This window comes from Bos taurus, chromosome 8 (genome assembly GCF_002263795.3).
Source record: "Bos taurus isolate L1 Dominette 01449 registration number 42190680 breed Hereford chromosome 8, ARS-UCD2.0, whole genome shotgun sequence".
NCBI lineage: Eukaryota > Metazoa > Chordata > Mammalia > Artiodactyla > Bovidae > Bos > Bos taurus.
In genome coordinates, this window is record NC_037335.1 from 7,116,805 (window position 1) to 7,134,742 (window position 17,938).

The 17,938-nt window shown below is 38.0% G+C and overlaps 1 protein-coding gene across 2 annotated transcripts in view; it reads right to left on the reverse strand.

Annotated features, from left to right (window-relative positions):
* The window catches only part of GLRA3 (glycine receptor alpha 3), a 208,110-nt gene that overhangs the window by 159,477 nt on the left and 30,695 nt on the right, over positions 1-17,938 (reverse strand). For both annotated transcript variants that reach the window (XM_024996385.2, XM_024996384.2), the window contains exon 2: positions 5,411-5,538. In XM_024996385.2, coding sequence (XP_024852153.1) covers positions 5,411-5,538 — 128 coding nt within the window. The remainder of the gene's footprint in view (positions 1-5,410; positions 5,539-17,938) is intronic.

The following is a 17,938-nucleotide window of genomic DNA, read 5'->3' on the forward strand; positions in this document are numbered from 1 at the left end:
GTCAAATGAAGGAGTTAAAACACGGAAATTCAGAAACCAGAATAAATGTATGGTAGTATAGCTATCAGGGAGAATGCATGGTTTTCAATAGATAGAGATATAAATACATAGGTGTAAATTAATATGTGTGTATGAATATTTACGTGTATATGTGTGTATATAGGGACACATTCTATCAGGAATCCGCTTAGCCAGTTAATCAAAACAAACATCATCAGTCATGGTAAAAATTTACAAGGTCCACAATCTAATAAGGTGCAATTAGAACATAGCATCATTTCTGTGATATTCCTATCAAGATGCATTATCTAAACTGAATCATGAGGAAACACTGGGCTATTGCAAATTGAGAAACATTCTGTTAAATAAAGGAATAATATTTTTTAAATGCCAAGATCATGACAGAGGAAGGAGGGTCTGTTCTGCCTAAAGGAGACAATGAGAAATGACCCATGAAACATAAGACATGATTCTAAACTGGATTCTTTTGCTATGAAGCCATTATTTAGATAATTGATAAAATCTGAATGAGGGCTCTAAATTAGATGGTAGCAATATATCCCCTAGAAAAGGAAATGGCAACCCACTTCAGTATCCTTACCTGGGAAATCCCATGGACAGAGAAGCCTGGCGGGCTACAGTCCAAGGGGTCTCAAAGAGTCAGACATGACTGAGCACAATATATCCATGTTAATTTGCTTGTTTCAGTGATCAGACTGTGGCTATCTAAAAGAATATTCTTATCTGTATGATACACCCAACCATTGCGGCATCAGGTCAACAACTTACTTTCAAGCGGTTTGGGGAAAAAATAGTCTGTGCTAGCTATACTTGCAAATCTTCTGTTAGTCTGAGATTGTTTTAAAATAAAAAAGGGAAATAACCACTACAGAGAGAATATATTAAAGAATAATCAAACAAAATCTAAAAACATATGGTGCAGAATTTAAATCTGTGAATCTTTCAGGTGTTTGTCTACAATTTTAGAAAGATTTATTATTAGAGAGATTTCTTGTTAAAATGACCTTGCATGATATAAAAATGCAAATAGAAAATACAGCTTTTTCAAAAGAAAAACTGTGAATTTTTATTCAAGAAAAGTAGTGTCTGGATGGATAGGAATAATTAAAATGGATAAAGAGATTCTAACACTTTCCCTGAAAAAAAATGGGCAGAGATGAGTATTGGGTACATATACCATTCTGGGGATAGAATGTGTTATAGTAGAATAGAGTATATGAAAATTGGATTTATGAAATGGGATAAAAGGATTAATACAGAGGAATATCACAGATGAAAAGACAGAAAACACAAAGACATAGTGAAGGCAAACAATGTTATTCCTAGATAAAGGGAACAGCCACCGGAAACGATAAAAAAAACAGCACAAATGCGGTAAATGTACAGGAGGATACACAAACAGGTGGCTGCTCGCAGTCCTTTCTGCCTGGATCCAAATTAGATTTAAGGTTATAAAGACCAACTGAGGGCCTAAACAACAGAGTCAAAGAAAAGAAATAAAATCTAGAAAAAGCTAGCAAAATAGTCTGGTGAAATCATATTTTATTGCCTATGGACGTCCTTTTATTTGCTATTTGATTGCTTTTTATCTGTTAAACTGGCTTCTAGTTTCAAATGACTCCTGGAAGCTTCTATTTCAAGATGGAAGATTGAGCATGGTTGTCCTCCTTTCCGAGGACATAAAAATGATATTAGTGAATAAAAATGAGACTAGACCTATCACACCAAAGAGAATGACAGGAAAGTCAGCATTGGTTTAATGATATAAAGTATAGAAGGCAGAAGAAAACAGTTGATATATGAAACAGAGAAAAGCCTAAATAAGTGATGATTAGAACAACATGGAGAAGGAAGCTAACGTGCTAAGAGGCACAAAATTCAAAGTCACCATCAACAGGAAAGGAGGTGGGGCATTAGATAGAGTAGCAGAGGCCATGGACAGAGTACCTGTCCCCAAAAGCTCCCTGCCCCCATCCATTGTCCCCTAGAGCAGGGCTGGCCTGGGGTTTCCATGGGTTTGAAGGATGCACATATTTTTTTTTCTTCTTTTTGCAGACATAATTTATGAAGGTGATTGGAAATAATATGAGTCTGTAAGCAATGCTAACTTTTTAAGTGGTTTCTTTCTCCAGCTTTATTGAGATAAAACTGGCATACAACATTGTATAAGCTTAAAATGTATTAATATAATGTGTGGATTTGGTACACTTATATACTGCAATACAATTATGACTTTAGCATTAGCTAAAGTATTCTTGCTAAAGTAGCTAGCTAAAGTAGCATTTGCAGTATTCTTGCCTGGAGAATCCCTGGGACAGAGGAGCCTAATGTGCTGCCATCTATGGGGTCGCACAGAGTCGGACACGACTGAGGGACTTCACTTTCACTTTTCACTTTCATGCACTGGAGAAGGAAATGGCAACCCACTCCAGTGTTCTTGCCTAAAGAATCCCAAGGACGGGGGAGCCTGGTGGGCTGCCGTCTGTGGGGTCGCACAGAGTCGGACACGACTGAAGCGACTTAGCAGCAGCAGCAGCAGCAGCAATACCTCCATCATGTCACATGCTTACTATTTCATTTTGTGGTAAGAACATTTAAGATCTACTCTATTAGCAAATAGTATAGATGAACTTGGGCTTCCCTTGTGGCTCAGTTGGTAAAGAATCTGCCTGCAATGTGGGAGATCTGGGTTCAATTTCTGGGTTGGAACAATCCCCTGGAGAAGGGAAAGGCTACCCACTTCAGTATGCTGGCCTGGAGAATTCCATGGACTGTATAGTTCATGGGGTCTCAAAGAATCAGACACGACTAAGCGACTTTCACTTCACTTAACATCATAGATGAACTTATTTGCAAAACAGAAAACATACGGACACCATGGGGGATTGTGGAGATGAGATAAACTGGGAGATTGGGACTGACATATATACACCACTGATACTATGCATAAAATAGATAATTAATGAGAACCTAATGTATAGTACAGGGAACTCTACTCAGTGCTCTGTGGTATACTACAAGGGAAGGAAATCCAAGGAAGACGGGATATTCTTATACGGACAGCTGATTTACTTTGCTATAGAGTAGAAACTAACACACCATTGTAAAGCAACTATACTTCAAAAAAATTTTAATAAATTAAAATGTACTTCAGGAAAAAAAATTTTGTAAGTATATAATACAGTATTGTTAACTATAACCTCAAGGTTATGCATTAGATTCCCAGAATTTATTCAACTTCTCTTTACCAAAAAAAAAAAAAAATTATTAGGAAAAAAAGAGTTCCAGACAGTACCTCAAAACTAAAGTCATCTCTATTCTGGCATTTGGAGAACCCCAGACCAAAGCCTAGCAACTCAGCCCTCACCTGAAACAAAGCCGTGCCCAGGGCAGAACCATGTCTGTCAACATGTCCTTTCTCCGAGAGGGAAATAGCACAAAACCACCTCCTTCCACACACACAGAGCACTCAGGCAAATGGACTTGGTCCCTCCTAAACTACAGAGCATTTCTATTACATGCAAGAAAACTAACAACTGAAAGAGAGTGAACAAGATGAATAAATATTGCTCCTGCAGGAAGAAAAATCACTGGCCAAAAAAAAGTAAAACAGAAGAGATGGAATGCAAGAATAGAGGCATCCAATTAGCAGCCTAGTTAGTGCAAAGAAAGGTCATAACACCTTCTTTGTAAGAGGCCATCAGAGATTAAACAGATGCACACTGCAAATTACCAATTTTCCTTTTGGAGTGTTTGCCTTAAGAAGTAGAATTGTGCCGAAGGACTGTTGAAGCTATTCATCACTAATATTTTTGGACAACTTAGCTTTTACCAAGTTCAGGTACATGATATTTACTGCTGTCATAAAATAACAAACAGATAAACATATAAAGTAGCACCTGCCTAGCAACCCGGAGCACCACCTTTCTGTAGTTTGTGTGGCTTCTGCCTGATAAACTGTGCCTCTTCCATTCCTGCTTTTCCCTAAATAGGAAGTTCTAAAGGAAACATTTCAAATTCCAGGAAAGAAGTACTAGCATCTACCTATTATTTTTGTTTTTCAAAATGGAAATAACTGCTTATATACACATCATTTCTTCTGCTTAAGACCAAATTTTTGAAATAATGATTTGTACAAAACTCTGATTTCTTTTGAATGATAACTAATTCAGTGAGATATGGAGCTTTATTTGCCAATTCTTTTTTAGCAGACTCCCAGATTATTTCTAAACCCAATTATAGTTATTAAATGCATTCTTTATAATAGTTCAAAATCATTATGTTTAATAAGTCTAAGACATAACAGATTTCATACTTTAATTATGGTAAAGGCACAGAGTCTTTCTTGGAGAAACCTGATTCTCAGAAAGGTTTAAGATGAATTATGACTATCCTGGAGGGAAAGAGAATAGTTGATTAACCCATGGAAAGAAGAAAAAGAATAATCTTAGTAAGTTAGATGTCTAAGTGTTTTAATGTCTTTAAATATTTATTTTTATAAACAGCTAACATTTATATTTAATTATTTACTAAGATAATTTTCAATGGAAGAGACCATTCTATCTGTGCTCAGGACCAATTTAAAGTAATTTAAGAGAATTATTTATTTCTACTTTTGTGTAATGCATTTTAATAACATTTAAAATATTTAATCTCAAGTAAACCAAAATTTTTAAAATGTACTATATTTTAGAGAAATTACATAAAATCATACAAATAAGTATCACAATTTTGTTTATGTCAGAGAGTGTTTTGCCTATGTTCTCCCTAGAGTTTTTATTGATTGTTAATTAGATTGAATATTCTTATTTAATTTTTGCAAATTGTCTGAGAATGTCTCTACCAAGATTTTTTTTGTTTTCCTCTTACAAAATGTATAAATTACTGAGAGGTCAAACACACAAGTTTTTCCCAAGAATTTTATATTTTAAAAACATTTCCTATTGCTTAATCATCTATCTAGGCATTTTCTAAGAGTGTTCTTTGTCACCTTTCTCCTTAAAAAAAATTATTTTGTATGGGGGTATAGTTGATTAACAATGTTGTGGCAGTTTCACGTGAACAGCGAAGGGACTTAGCCATACATATATTCAATACATGTGTTCATTCCCCTACAAACTCTCTAAGGGTTTTTTAACTAACGTCACTGTGACCATCACTTCATAATATATAAAAAATCAAATCATGACACTGTACACTTAAAACCAATGTAATGTCGTACGATCCAAAGAAGACAAATTATGATAGCTATTAACACGACAATATATTTCTTCTTTGACCAACATGGTGCTTGGAGGATTATTGGAAATAAGTATTAGAGTTTGGGGGGGAATCAGTTTGGAAATTTATCCTGCTTAATCATACATATTGTAGTAAGCAGAACAATTACCTTTAAAATTGGGTCTGATTCTCGCATCGTACCCCGACGTCCTCCCCATTAACTTGTCTAGAAAGTCCGAAGGCGGCATTGGGGCGCTTCGAGACCTTGCACTGTCTGTCTCCTTTGTTGCAACCAAACTGCAAACGAGAAAAAAAAATAGATTTTTACCAAAAAGTCTTCCTAACAGTTGTTACCTTAAAATGTAAAATTAAAATGCTAAGCAAAAAGTACCTTTGAAATCAAACCCCAAAAAAGGTCCATATACTGTAGAGTGAATATTATCATGACAGGTATTTATAGACTTACAGTCAGAATTCACAAGTTTTCACATGTATTTAGCAGTGACAATATTTGTGTTAAGTCTGGAAACAAAGCTACTCCAAATTATTAGGCTTTCAAAATTTGTATTTACCCAAACTTTATTTCTGATTGCAATGTTTAGCTAAATTACCCTGTGTGATTCAAGCATAAGAAAATGTGAATGTTCAGCTGTGAAATACAGCTCCTATAGCTTTTATAGAGGAAAAACACACCACCTTTTAGGTTTAAGAATTTTTCTTAACAGCAACAAAACTTCTGCCCTGAATATTAAACAATAATGTTCTTTTCATCAACCAGAATGAGTGCTTCCTATATTAGTAACATATTCAGTTAAATTTATTCTGCTTTCACTTTGTGTCTCTCTTCTACAGCACAGTTTGTTCAGATCTAAAATGTGTGCATGGAGATTGAGAAATTACCATAAATGTGGTCTGTGTACTTGGCTATTATCCAATGAGAAGCTGTGTCCGGGAAAGGTGGAGGGTTATTGCATTTTTTTCATTCAAACATGTTCCTTAGAAGCCCACAAGTGACTGCACCCCCATCCAGCTCCTCATTTACCTAGGCTAGTCCCTAGAAGGTCTAAGCCTGCTTGCTAGTGCCAAATGCATCTTTTTATCTCAGAGCTTTGCTCAAGAAAGTGAAGCAGACTTTCTGAGGACACATGTGTTTGAGATATATATATATACACACACACACACACATATATGTTTGACCTGATGTTACTTCCTAGATATTGTCAGTCATCGCATCCTCCCAGCTCTGTCACTCAGAGCATTATCAAACTCTGAACCTTTGTGGTCACTCCCAGAAGTATCAAGTTATTAAATTCCTCCTGTCAGAATTTCCAACAAGTAGTGAAAATGGGCTTAAAGCCATAACCATTAAATTACCTACTACACTCATATGAAAAGTGAAAGTGAAAATGAAGTCGCTCTGTTGTGTCGGACTCTTTGCGACCCCATGAACTGTAGTCTACCAGGATCCTCCGTCCACGGGATTCTCCAGGCAAGAGTACTGGCTGCTGCTGCTGCTAAGTCACTTCAGTCCTGTCCGACTCTGTGTGACCCCAGAGACAGCAGCCCACCAGGCTCCCCTGTCCTTGGGATTCTCCAGGCAAGAACACTGGAGTGGGTTGCCATTTCCTTCTCCAATGCATGAAAGTGAAAAGTAAAAGTGAAGTCCCTCAGTCGTGTCCAACCCTTAGCGACCCCATGGACTGCAGCCTACCAGGCTCCTCCATCCATGGGAGTTTCCAGGCAAGAGTACTGGAGTGGGGAGTACTGGAGTGGGTTGCCATTTCCTTCTCCAGGGGATCTTCCTGCCCCAGGGATCGAACCTGGGTCTCCCTCATTGTTTATATTCAGTAATTAATAAGCACAACTGTAAAATCTAATATCAATGATAGTGTGAGAATAATGTTTATGAAAGTATAGTATCACAGCTAATAGCACCTGATTAACTCTTGTCCTGTTCTAGAGGATGTATCTAGTTCTGGACAGTCTAAGTCACTTATCTTCCCAATAACTCTCATTCTGTCTCTCTTGCTTTCTCTCTGCTGCTACTGCTGCTAAGTCGCTTCAGTCATGTCCGACTCTGTGTGACCACATAGACGGCAGCCCACCAGGCTCCGCCATCCCTGGGATTCTCCAGGCAAGAACACTGGAGTGGGCTGCCATTTCCTTCTCCATTCTCTCTAAACAGAAACTTCTTCTCTCCCTATTCTGTTGCCTCCATATTACTTTGTAATCCTTTATCTCTGATCATTACTGGTCAGTTGAACCCCTTGCCATGGTGATCTCTGGAAAGTTTATTCTAAAGTCACAATAATCATCATGAAAAGAAAAATAAAAAACCTACTCTCTTCTCAATAACTCTAGAACTTTCCCCTACCATCTGGCTTTAAGAAACTTTTTTCTGTCCTTCAGCATTTGCTCATTTTCCATAGCCCAAGAGCAGTGGGCAGAAAAGGGCATTTTGGGGGCTCTCCTGGCTACATACTGCTGCTTCTAAACTACTCCCTGGGTTTCCTTTGCAAAATTCTTCCTTTCGGTTGTAAGAAAATAAAAATCTACATTTTTTACCAACAAATAAAACAGCTTACCTGGATCTCGATACTCTGCCCATCAACTTTTAAAAAGTAACACCCTGAACTGGCAAGCACTCACATTTTGCATTTATGGAGAAGGTTGTCATAGGTTATCTGGGTCAGATCTGTATGCAGTGACATGGAGCCTTAGAAGAGAGATGCAGTGGTACGTTTGATTGTGAGCAGAAGAGGAAAGGTGGTGTGGCCACAGAGGCAGAGATTAGAGAGATGTGCCCATAGCCAAGGAATTCCAGTGATCAACAGAGACTGGAAGAGGAAGGAACAGATTCTCCCCTAGAGCCTCTGAGGGAAGGCGGTCCTACTCACATCTTGTCTGGAGCCCAGTGAACTCATTTCAGACATTTGGACTCCAGAACTGTGAGAAAATAAATTTCTGTTGTTTTCCGCTACCCAATTTGACTTGTTACAACAGTCATAGGAATCTAATAGAAGCCTTCTGGTGAATTTTTTTATGCTACTTTTCAACTGAAGAATTACTCTGCTGTTCTTCCTGCAATTTGTTTTCTTTATTATTTGCTTTAATTGGAGGATAATTATAATAGTGTGATGGTTTCTGCCACACATCATAATGAATCGACCATAGGTACACACGTGCTCCCCACATCCTGAACCTCCCTTCCACCTCCCTCCTCCCCACCCCACCCCTCCAGGCTATCCCAGAGCACTGACTTCAGGTGCCCTGCTTCATGCAGCAAACTTGCACTGGTCATCTGTTTTACATATGGCAACGTATATGTTTCAATGTTATTCTCTCAAATCATCCCATACTCTCCTTCTCCCAGAGTCCAAAAGTCTGTTCTTTTACATCTGTGTCTTTCTGTAATTTCCATCTCTCTGTTGGTATTTTGTATTTGGTGAGATACTATTGTCATCACTTTCTTTCCAGTTCTTTGGGCATGGTGTCGTTTAGTTCTTTGAAAGTATTTAAAATAGCTGATTTTATGTCTTTGGGTATTAATTGATTTTTCTGAACTAATTTGGTAAAATCTACATTCTGTATAATAAATGACTATGAGAGCTATTTCAAATCCTGAAAGATGATACTGTGGAAGTGCTGCACCCAATATGCCAGCAACTTTGGAAAACTCAGCAGTGGCCACAAGACTGGAAAAGGTAAGTTTTCATTCCAATGCCAAAGAATGCTCAAACTACCGCACAATTGCACTCACCTCACACACTAGTAAAGTAATGTTCAAAATTCTCCAAGCCAGGCTTCAGCAATACATGAAGTGTGAACTTCCAGATGTTCAAGCTGGTTTCAGAAAAGGCAGAGGAACCAGAGATCAAGTTGCCAACATCTGCTGGATCATGGAAAAAGCAAAAGAGTTCCAGCAAAACATCTATTTCTGCTTTCTTGACTATGCCAAAGCCTTTGACTGTGTGGATCACAGCAAACTGTGGAAAATTCTGAAGAAATGGGAATACCAGACCACCTGACCCGCCTCTTGAGAAACCTATATGCAGGTCAGGAAAAAACAGTTATAACTGGACATGGAACAACAGACTGGTTCCAAACAGGAAAAGGAGTACATCAAGGCTGTATATTGTCACCCTGTTTATTTAACTTATATGCAGAGTACATCATGAGAAACTCTGGGCTGGATGAAACACAAGCTGGAATCAAGATTGCCGGGAGAAATATCAATAACCTCAGATATGCAGATGACACCACCCTTATGGCAGAAAGTGAAGAGGAATTAAAAAGCCTCTTGATGAAAGTGAAAGAGGAGAGTGAAAAAGTGGGCTCAAAGCTCAACATTTACAAAACAAAGATCATGGCATCTGGTCCCATCACTTCATGGGAAATAGATGGGGAAACAGTGTCAGAGTTTATTTTGGGGGGCTCCAAAATCACTGCAGATGGTGATTGCAGCCATGAAATTAAAAGGCACTTACTCCTTGGAAGGAAAGTTATGACCAACCTAGATATCATATTCAAAAGCAGAGACATTATTTTGCCAACAAAAGTCCATCTAGTCAAGGCTATGGTTTTTCCAGTAGTCATGTATGGATGTGAGATTTGGACTGTGAAGAAAGCTGAGCGCCGAAGAATTGAACTGTGGTGTTGAACTGTGGTGTTCAATTTGAACTGTGGTGTTGGAGAAGACTCTTGAGAGTCCCTTGGACTGCAAGGAGATCCAACCAGTCCTTTCTGAAGGAGATCAGTCCTTCTTTGGAAGGAATGATGCTAAAACTGAAACTCCTGTACTTTGGTCACCTCATGCGAAGAGTTGACTCATTGGAAAAGACTCTGATGCTGGGAGGGACTGGGGGCAGAAGAAGAAGGGGACAAGAGAGGATGAGATGGCTGGATGGCATCACCGACTCAATGGATGTGAGTTTGAGTAAACTTGGGAGTTGGTGATGGACAGGGAGGCCTGGCATGCTGCGATTCATGGAGTCGCAAAGAGTCGGACACGACTGAGCAAGTGAACTGAACTGAACTGATGGGAATATCTGTTTAGTTGTCTTAGAGACCAACTAATAATTAGACAGTGATTTTTTTTAACTCCTAGGGCCAGTAAATTTCCCAGTATTTTCTGGGGGCCCTAAGCTCATGGGGCCATTCTTCAACATTGAGTCATGCAGTTGATGAATCTGCTGTAGCCTTACTTCCTGTTTGCACAAAAGATCCAAAGACACTGGAGGGAGCTGAGCATCTTCTTGGTATCCGACTTCACTTTCACTTTTCACTTTCCTGCATTGGAGAAGGAAATGGCAACCCACTCCAGTGTTCTTGCCTGGAGAATCCTAGGGACGGGGGAGTCTCATGGGCTGCTGTCTTTGGGGTTGCACAGAGTCAGACATGACTGAAGCGACTTAGCAGCAGCAGCAGCAGGGCTCTCTTAACAAAGTACCACCAGCTGATGGTTTAAACAACAGAACTTAATTTTCTCCCAGTTCTGGGAGCTAGGAATCCAAGATCAAGGTGTTGGCAGCTTAGTTTCCTTTGAGAGCCTCCCTCCCTTGCTTCTAGGTGGCCATCTTCTCTCTGTATCTTCACAGAGTCCTTCCTCTCTGTGTGTCTGTGTCCTAATTTCTTCCCAGAAGGACACCAGTCACATTAGGTTGGAGTCTACCAATATGACCTCATTACACCTTAATTATCAACAAATAAAGTCACACTCTGAGACACTGGGAGTTAGAACTTCAACATGTAAATTTTGGAAAGATGCAGTTCAGCCCACTATCCTGGATCTCATGACCACAGACGTATGTGTGGACTTCTAGATGCCCAGGAATATGTGGGGCTTTTCAAAACCCCTAGGGATAGTTGTCATTCCACTGCTTTTCTTTCAAGCTTCTTAGTCAGTCTGTTGTTTGCACTCACTATTCTCTACTGCCTCAGGCACCTGTGAAGTTAAGAAATACACGAACATCTTCAGGAAAAAGCAAACGGGGTCTCCCAGAAAACCTCCAGACAGGTAAAATCAGGGCAATTTTCCAAGAATATGATTTTAAAGAAATTCAAACTCCATTCTGTCCCCTCTGGTAGCTGCCAGGCTGCTGTTCTTACTGTGACTGTGTGCTGCTGGCTTACAATGCTACTAAGGAGCTCAGGAAAAAGGAAGGGGATAGAGCAAGTTACAAGCCAGAAATCCCATTGTTCTTACCAAGGTTCAAATGTTTTCCTTGATTAAACTACTTCATGGATTACTGCAAGTCTCTGATTAATTACCAGATGATTAATTACCAGAGTTCTGAAAAAGCTGATTGTCACTTTTTTGGGACAGTTTTCTCATTGCTTTCATGGAGGAAGGAGTTTATAGAAATCAGCATTCCATTAATTTTGCTATCACTGTTCTGACAGTGTCTTCCCAGATTTCTTTTTGTATTTGTTTTATTGTATTTATGATTTAAAGAACCACACTGCTCACAGCTCCATCCATCTTTCTCTGCTTGGGACTTGTGTTTACTCCCATGGTAACAGCTAATTCCCATAATACTATTTTGTAGAACTCTTTAAAAACTCTTTTCTTGTAAGTAATGTAAAGATTTGTTTTTAAAAGAAAAGACACAGAGTTTATCTTTTGGGTTGCCCCGTAATGAATAGTCAACAATTTTAATTAACTAACTACCAGTAAATATTCTACCAATAGGAGAGAAGAAAGGGGAATGAGAAAGAGAGAAATATCAACATGATTTAAATATCAATATCAACATGAAAAATGTTAATTGATCATTTTGAAAAGTTGGCTACCTATATTTTCATATATATTAAGTATTATATAGCACATTAAAGAAACAAAGCCATGAAGGGCAACAAATGTAATTAAGATTCATACTGCATGCCTACAATTTTAACAAAATAGAAGTAATTTGATTTTTTTAGGCAGATAAATGCTAAATTTTAATGATAATTGCTTGCATTCATACAGTACCTAGCTTCCAAAAAAGTCTATCTTTTCCTAATACCTTTTATTAACCTACTTATAAAATAATTTTTTCAAATATTACATCTAACACTAATCTTAAAATAGAATAAGAGGCTGGGAAGAAGATGGAAGAAGAGCAAGATGGGGAGATCACAAGCCTCCCCCCAAATACATCTAAAACTCATCAAGATACAGAATAACTCCTACAAAGCAACCTCTAGGTGACAGCAGAAGACCCCAGGTCTCCAGGGGGACAGGCTAAGCTCTCTGAAATGAGAACACAGGCACAAGTCACCCCCAACAAGAAATCAACACAAACCACCCAACCAACATTTCCTTCCAAGGGCAAAAATCAAAAGGAAGAAGTAATACAACCCTAAAGCCTGGGAAAAGGAGACTCCAAGTGGAGCAAGTTAGAAACAAAAAAAAAAAAGATGAAAAGACAGAGAAAAACAGCACAAATGAAAAAGCAAGGTAGAAACTCACAAGACCAAATAAAAGAAGAGGAAATAAGTTATCTCCCTGAAAGAGAATTCAGAATAATGATAGTAAAGATGCTCCAAAGACTTGAAAATAGAATGAAGAAAATGCAAGAAGCATTTAACACAGTTAGTACAATCACCGAGGACATGGAAGAAATAAAGAATAAGCAAACAGAGATGAACAACACAATTACTGAAATTAAAAATACTCTAGAAGGAACCCACAGCAGAATAACTGAGTCAGAGGAATGGATAAGTGAGCGGGAGGATAGAATGGTGGAAATAACTGCTGAAAAGCAGAATAAAGGGAAAGGAATGAAAAGAATTGAAGAAAGCCTCAAAGAGCTTTGGGACAATATTAAATGCACCAACATGCAAGTTATAGGGGTCCCAGAGGAAGAAGATAAAAGAAGGGCACTGAGAAAATTTTTGAAGAAATTATAGTTGAAAATTTCCCCAACATGGGAAAGGTAATAGTCAATCAAGTCCAAGATAAGCAGAGAGTTCCCTACGGGTTAAACTCAAGGAGAAACACATTGAGAGACATATTAATCAAGCTAACAGAGATTAAGCACAAATAAAGAATATCAGAAGCAGCAAGGGAAAAACAACAAGTAACATACAAGGGAAAACCCATATGATTAACATCAGATCTTTCAGCAGAAACGCTACAGGCCAGAAGGGAATGGCAGGATATATTTAAAGTACTGAAAGAGAAAAACCTACAGCCACGATTACTATATCAAGCAAAGATTTCATTCAAAATTAACAGAGAAATCAAAAGCTTTACAGACAAGCAGAAGTTAAGAGAACTCAACACCACCAAACCAGCCTTGCAACAAATACTAAAGGGACTTACATAGCCAGTAAACACAAGAGAAAAGAAAGACCTACAAAAACAAACCCAAAACAATCAAGAAAATGTTAATAGGAACATAGGCATCAATAATTACTTTAAATGGAAATGGATTCAATGCACCAACCAAAAGATACAGACTTGACTGAATGGATACAAAAACAAGACCTATATATATGCTGCCTACAGGAGACCCACTTCAGACCTAGAGACACATAAAGACTGAAAGTAAAAGGATGGGAAAAGATATTCCATGCAAATGGTAACCAAAAGAAAGCTGGAGTGGCAATCCTTATTTTCAGACAAAATAGACTTTAAAATAAAGAATATCCTAACAGACAAAGAAAGACTATATAATGATCAAGGGATCAATCCAAGAAGAAGACATAACAATTGCAAACATCTATGCACCCAACATAGGAGCACCTCAATACATAAAGCAAACACTAACAGGCATAAGAGGAGAAACTGACAGCAACACGATAATAGTAGAAGACTTTAACACCCTACTTTCATCAACGGACAGACCATCAAAACAGAGAATCAATAAGGAAACATAAACCTTACATGAAACATTAGACCAAATGGACCTAATTGATATCTTCAGGACTTTATATACAAATGCAGAAGAATACACTTCTTCTCAAGTGCCCATGGAACATTCTCCAGGATAGACCACATCTTGGGCCACAAATCAAACCTCAGTAAATTTAAGACAATTAAAATTGTATCAAGTATCTCCTCTGACTACAATGCTATGAGACTAGATACCAACTACAGGAAAAGAAAAAAAAAAAAAGCAAAAAACACAAACTCATGGAGATTAAACAATACATTCAGTTCAGTTCAGTTCAGTCGCTCCATCCTGTCTGACTCTTTGCGACCCCATGATTCTCAGCATGCCAGGCCTCCCTGTCCATCACCAACTCCCGGAGTTCACTCAGACTCACATCCATCGAGTCAGTGATGCCATACAGCCATCTCATCCTCTGTCATCCCCTTCTCCTCCTGCCCCCAATCCCTCCCAGCATCAGAGTCCTTTCCAATGAGTCAACTCTTCGCATGAGGTGGCCAAAGTACTGGAGTTTCAGCTTTAGCATCATTCCTTCCAAAGAAATCCCAGGGCTGATCTCCTTCAGAAAGGACTGGTTGGATCTCCTTGCAGTCCAAGGGACTCTCAAGAGTCTTCTCCAACACCACAGTTCAAAAGCATCAATTCTTCGGTGCTCAGCTTTCTTTATAGTCCAACTCTCACATCCATACATGACCACTGGAAAAACCATAGCTTTGACTAGACGGACCTTTGTTGGCAAAGTAATGTCTCTGCTTTTGAATATGCTGTCTGGATTGGTCATAACTTTCCTTCCAAGGAGTAAGCGTCTTTTAATTTCATGGCTGCAGTCACCATCTGCAGTGATTTTGGAGCCCCAAAAAATAAAGTCTGACACTGTTTCCACTGTTTCCCCATCTATTTCCCATGAAGTGATGGGACCAGATGCCATGATCTTCGTTTTCTGAATGTTGAGTTTTAAGCCAACTTTTCACTCTCCTCTTTCACCTTCATCAAGAGGCTTTTTAGTTCCTCTTCACTTTCTGCCATAAGGGTAGTGTCATCTGCATATCTGAGATTATTGATATTTCTCCTGGCAATCTTGATTCCAGCTTGTGCTTCATCCAGCCCAGCGTTTCTCATGATGTACTCTGCATAGAAGTTAAATAAGCAGAATTCCTAGAAACAAATGACAATGAAAAAGAGGGCAACCCAAAACCTATGAGACTCTGCAAAAGCAGTTCTAGGAGGAAGGTTTATAGTGATACAATCATACCTCAAGAAGCAAGAAAAGCATCAAATAGACAGCCTAACACTACATCTAAAGCAGCTGGAAAAAGAAGAACTAAAAAAACCCAAAGTCAGCATAAGGAAGGAGATCATAAAAATCAGAGCAGAAATAACTGAAAGAAATGATGGAAACAATAGCAAAGATTAATAAAACTAAAAGTTGGTTCTTTGAGAAGATAAACAAAATTGACAAACCACTAGCCAGATTCATCAAGAAAAAAAGGGAGAAAAATTGAATCAATAAAATTATAAATGAAAAAGGAGAAGTTACAACAGACAACACAGAAATACAAAGGATCATAACAGAATATCATGATCAACCATATGCTAATAAAATGGACAACCTAGAGGAAATGGACAGATACTTATAAAAGATCAGCCTCCCACGACTGAACGAGGAAGAAACAGAAATTCTGAACAACCCAGTTACAAACACTGAAATTAAAACAGTGATCAAAAATCTCCCCACAACAAAAGTCCAGGGCCAGATGGCTTCATGGGGGAATTCTATCAAACATTTAGAGAAGAGCTAATGCCTACTTTTCTGAAACTCTTCCAGAAAATTTTGCAGAGGAAGGAACACTTCCAAACTCATTCTATGAGGCCACAATCACTCTGATACCAAAACCAGGAAAAAACAACACACAAAAAGAAAATGACAGGTAAATATCATGATGAATATAGATGCAAAAATCCTCAACAAAATTATAGCAAACAGAATCCAACAACATATTAAAAAGTTCATTCACCATGAACAAGTCAGGTTTATTCCAGGATGCAAGGATTCTTTAATATACACAAATTAATCAATGTGATACACCACACCAACAAATTGAAAGATAAAAACCATATAATCATCTCAATAGATGCAGAAAAAGCCTTTGACAAAATCCAGCATCCATTTATGATAAAAATACTTCAAAAAATGGGCATAGAAGGAACCTACCTCAACATAGTAAAGGCCATATATGAAAAGTCCATGAAAAACATTATTCTCAATGGTGAAAAACTAAAAGCTTTCCCTCTAAGATCAGTAACAAGGCAAGAGTGTCCACTCTCACCACTATTATTCAACACAGTTTTGGAAGTCATAGCTATGGCAATTAGAGAAAAAAAATAAAAGGAATACAGATTGGAAAAGAAGAAGTAAAACTCTCACTGTTTGCAGATGACATGATACTATATATAGAAAACCCAAAAGAAACTATCAGAAAATTACTAGAGCTAATCAGAAAATTCAACAAAGTCACAGGATACAAAGTCAATACACAGAAATCATTTGCACCCCTATATGCTAACAATGAAAAATCAGAAAGAGAAATTACAGAATTAATACTATTCAGCATTGCAATAAAAATAATAAAATATCTAGGAATAAATCTACCTAAGGAAACAAAAGACATGTATACAGAAAACTATAAGACACTGATGAAAGAAATCAAAGACGATATAAACAGATGGAGAGATAGTCCATGTTCCTGAGTAGGAAGAATCAATATTGTGAAAATGACTATACTACCAAATGCAATATACAGATTCAATGTGATCCCTATCAAATTACCAATGGCCACAGAACTAGAACAAAATTTTACAATTCATATGGAAACACAAAAGACCCCAAATAGCCAAAGTAGTCTTGAAAAAGAAGAATGGAGCTGGAGGAATCGACCTTCTTAACTTCAGACTATACTACTAAGCTACAGTCATCAAGACAGTATGGTACTGGTACAAAAACAGAAATAGAGACCAATGGAAAAGACAGAGAACCCAGAGATAAACCCACGTACCTATGGGTAACTAATTTTTGACAAAGGAGGCAAGAATATGCAATGTGGAAAAGACAGCCTCTTCAATAAGTGGTGCTGGGAAAACTGGACAGCAACATGCAAAAGAATGAAATTAGATCACTACCTAATGCCATACATAAAGATAAACTCAAAATGGATTAAAGACCTAAATGTAAGACCAGAAACGATTAAACTCTTAGAGGAGAACATAGGCAGAATACTCCATGACATAAATCAAAGCAAGATCTTCTATGACTCACCTTCTAGAGTAATGGAAATAAAAACAAAAGTAAACAAGAGGGACCTAATTAAACTTAAAAGCTTTTGCACAGAAAAGGAAACTACAAACAAGGTGAAAAGACAACTTTCAGAATGGGAGAAAATAATAGCAAGGGAAACAACTGATAAAGAATTAATTTCCAAAATATACAAGCAGCTTAAACAACTCAATATCAGAAAAGCAAACAACCCAATCAAAAAGTGGGAAAGGGACCTGAAGAGACATTTCGCCAAAGAAGACATACAGATGGCTAACAGACATATGAAAAGATACTCAACATCAGTCATTATCAGAGAAATGCAAATCAAAACTACAATTAGATACCACTTCACACCAGTCAGAATCAGATCAGATCAGATCAGTTGCTCCGTCGTGCCTGACTCTTTGCGACCCCATGAATTGCAGCACACCAGGCCTCCCTGTCCATCACCAACTCCCGGAGTTCACTCAGACTCATGTCCATCGAGTCAGTGATGACATCCAGC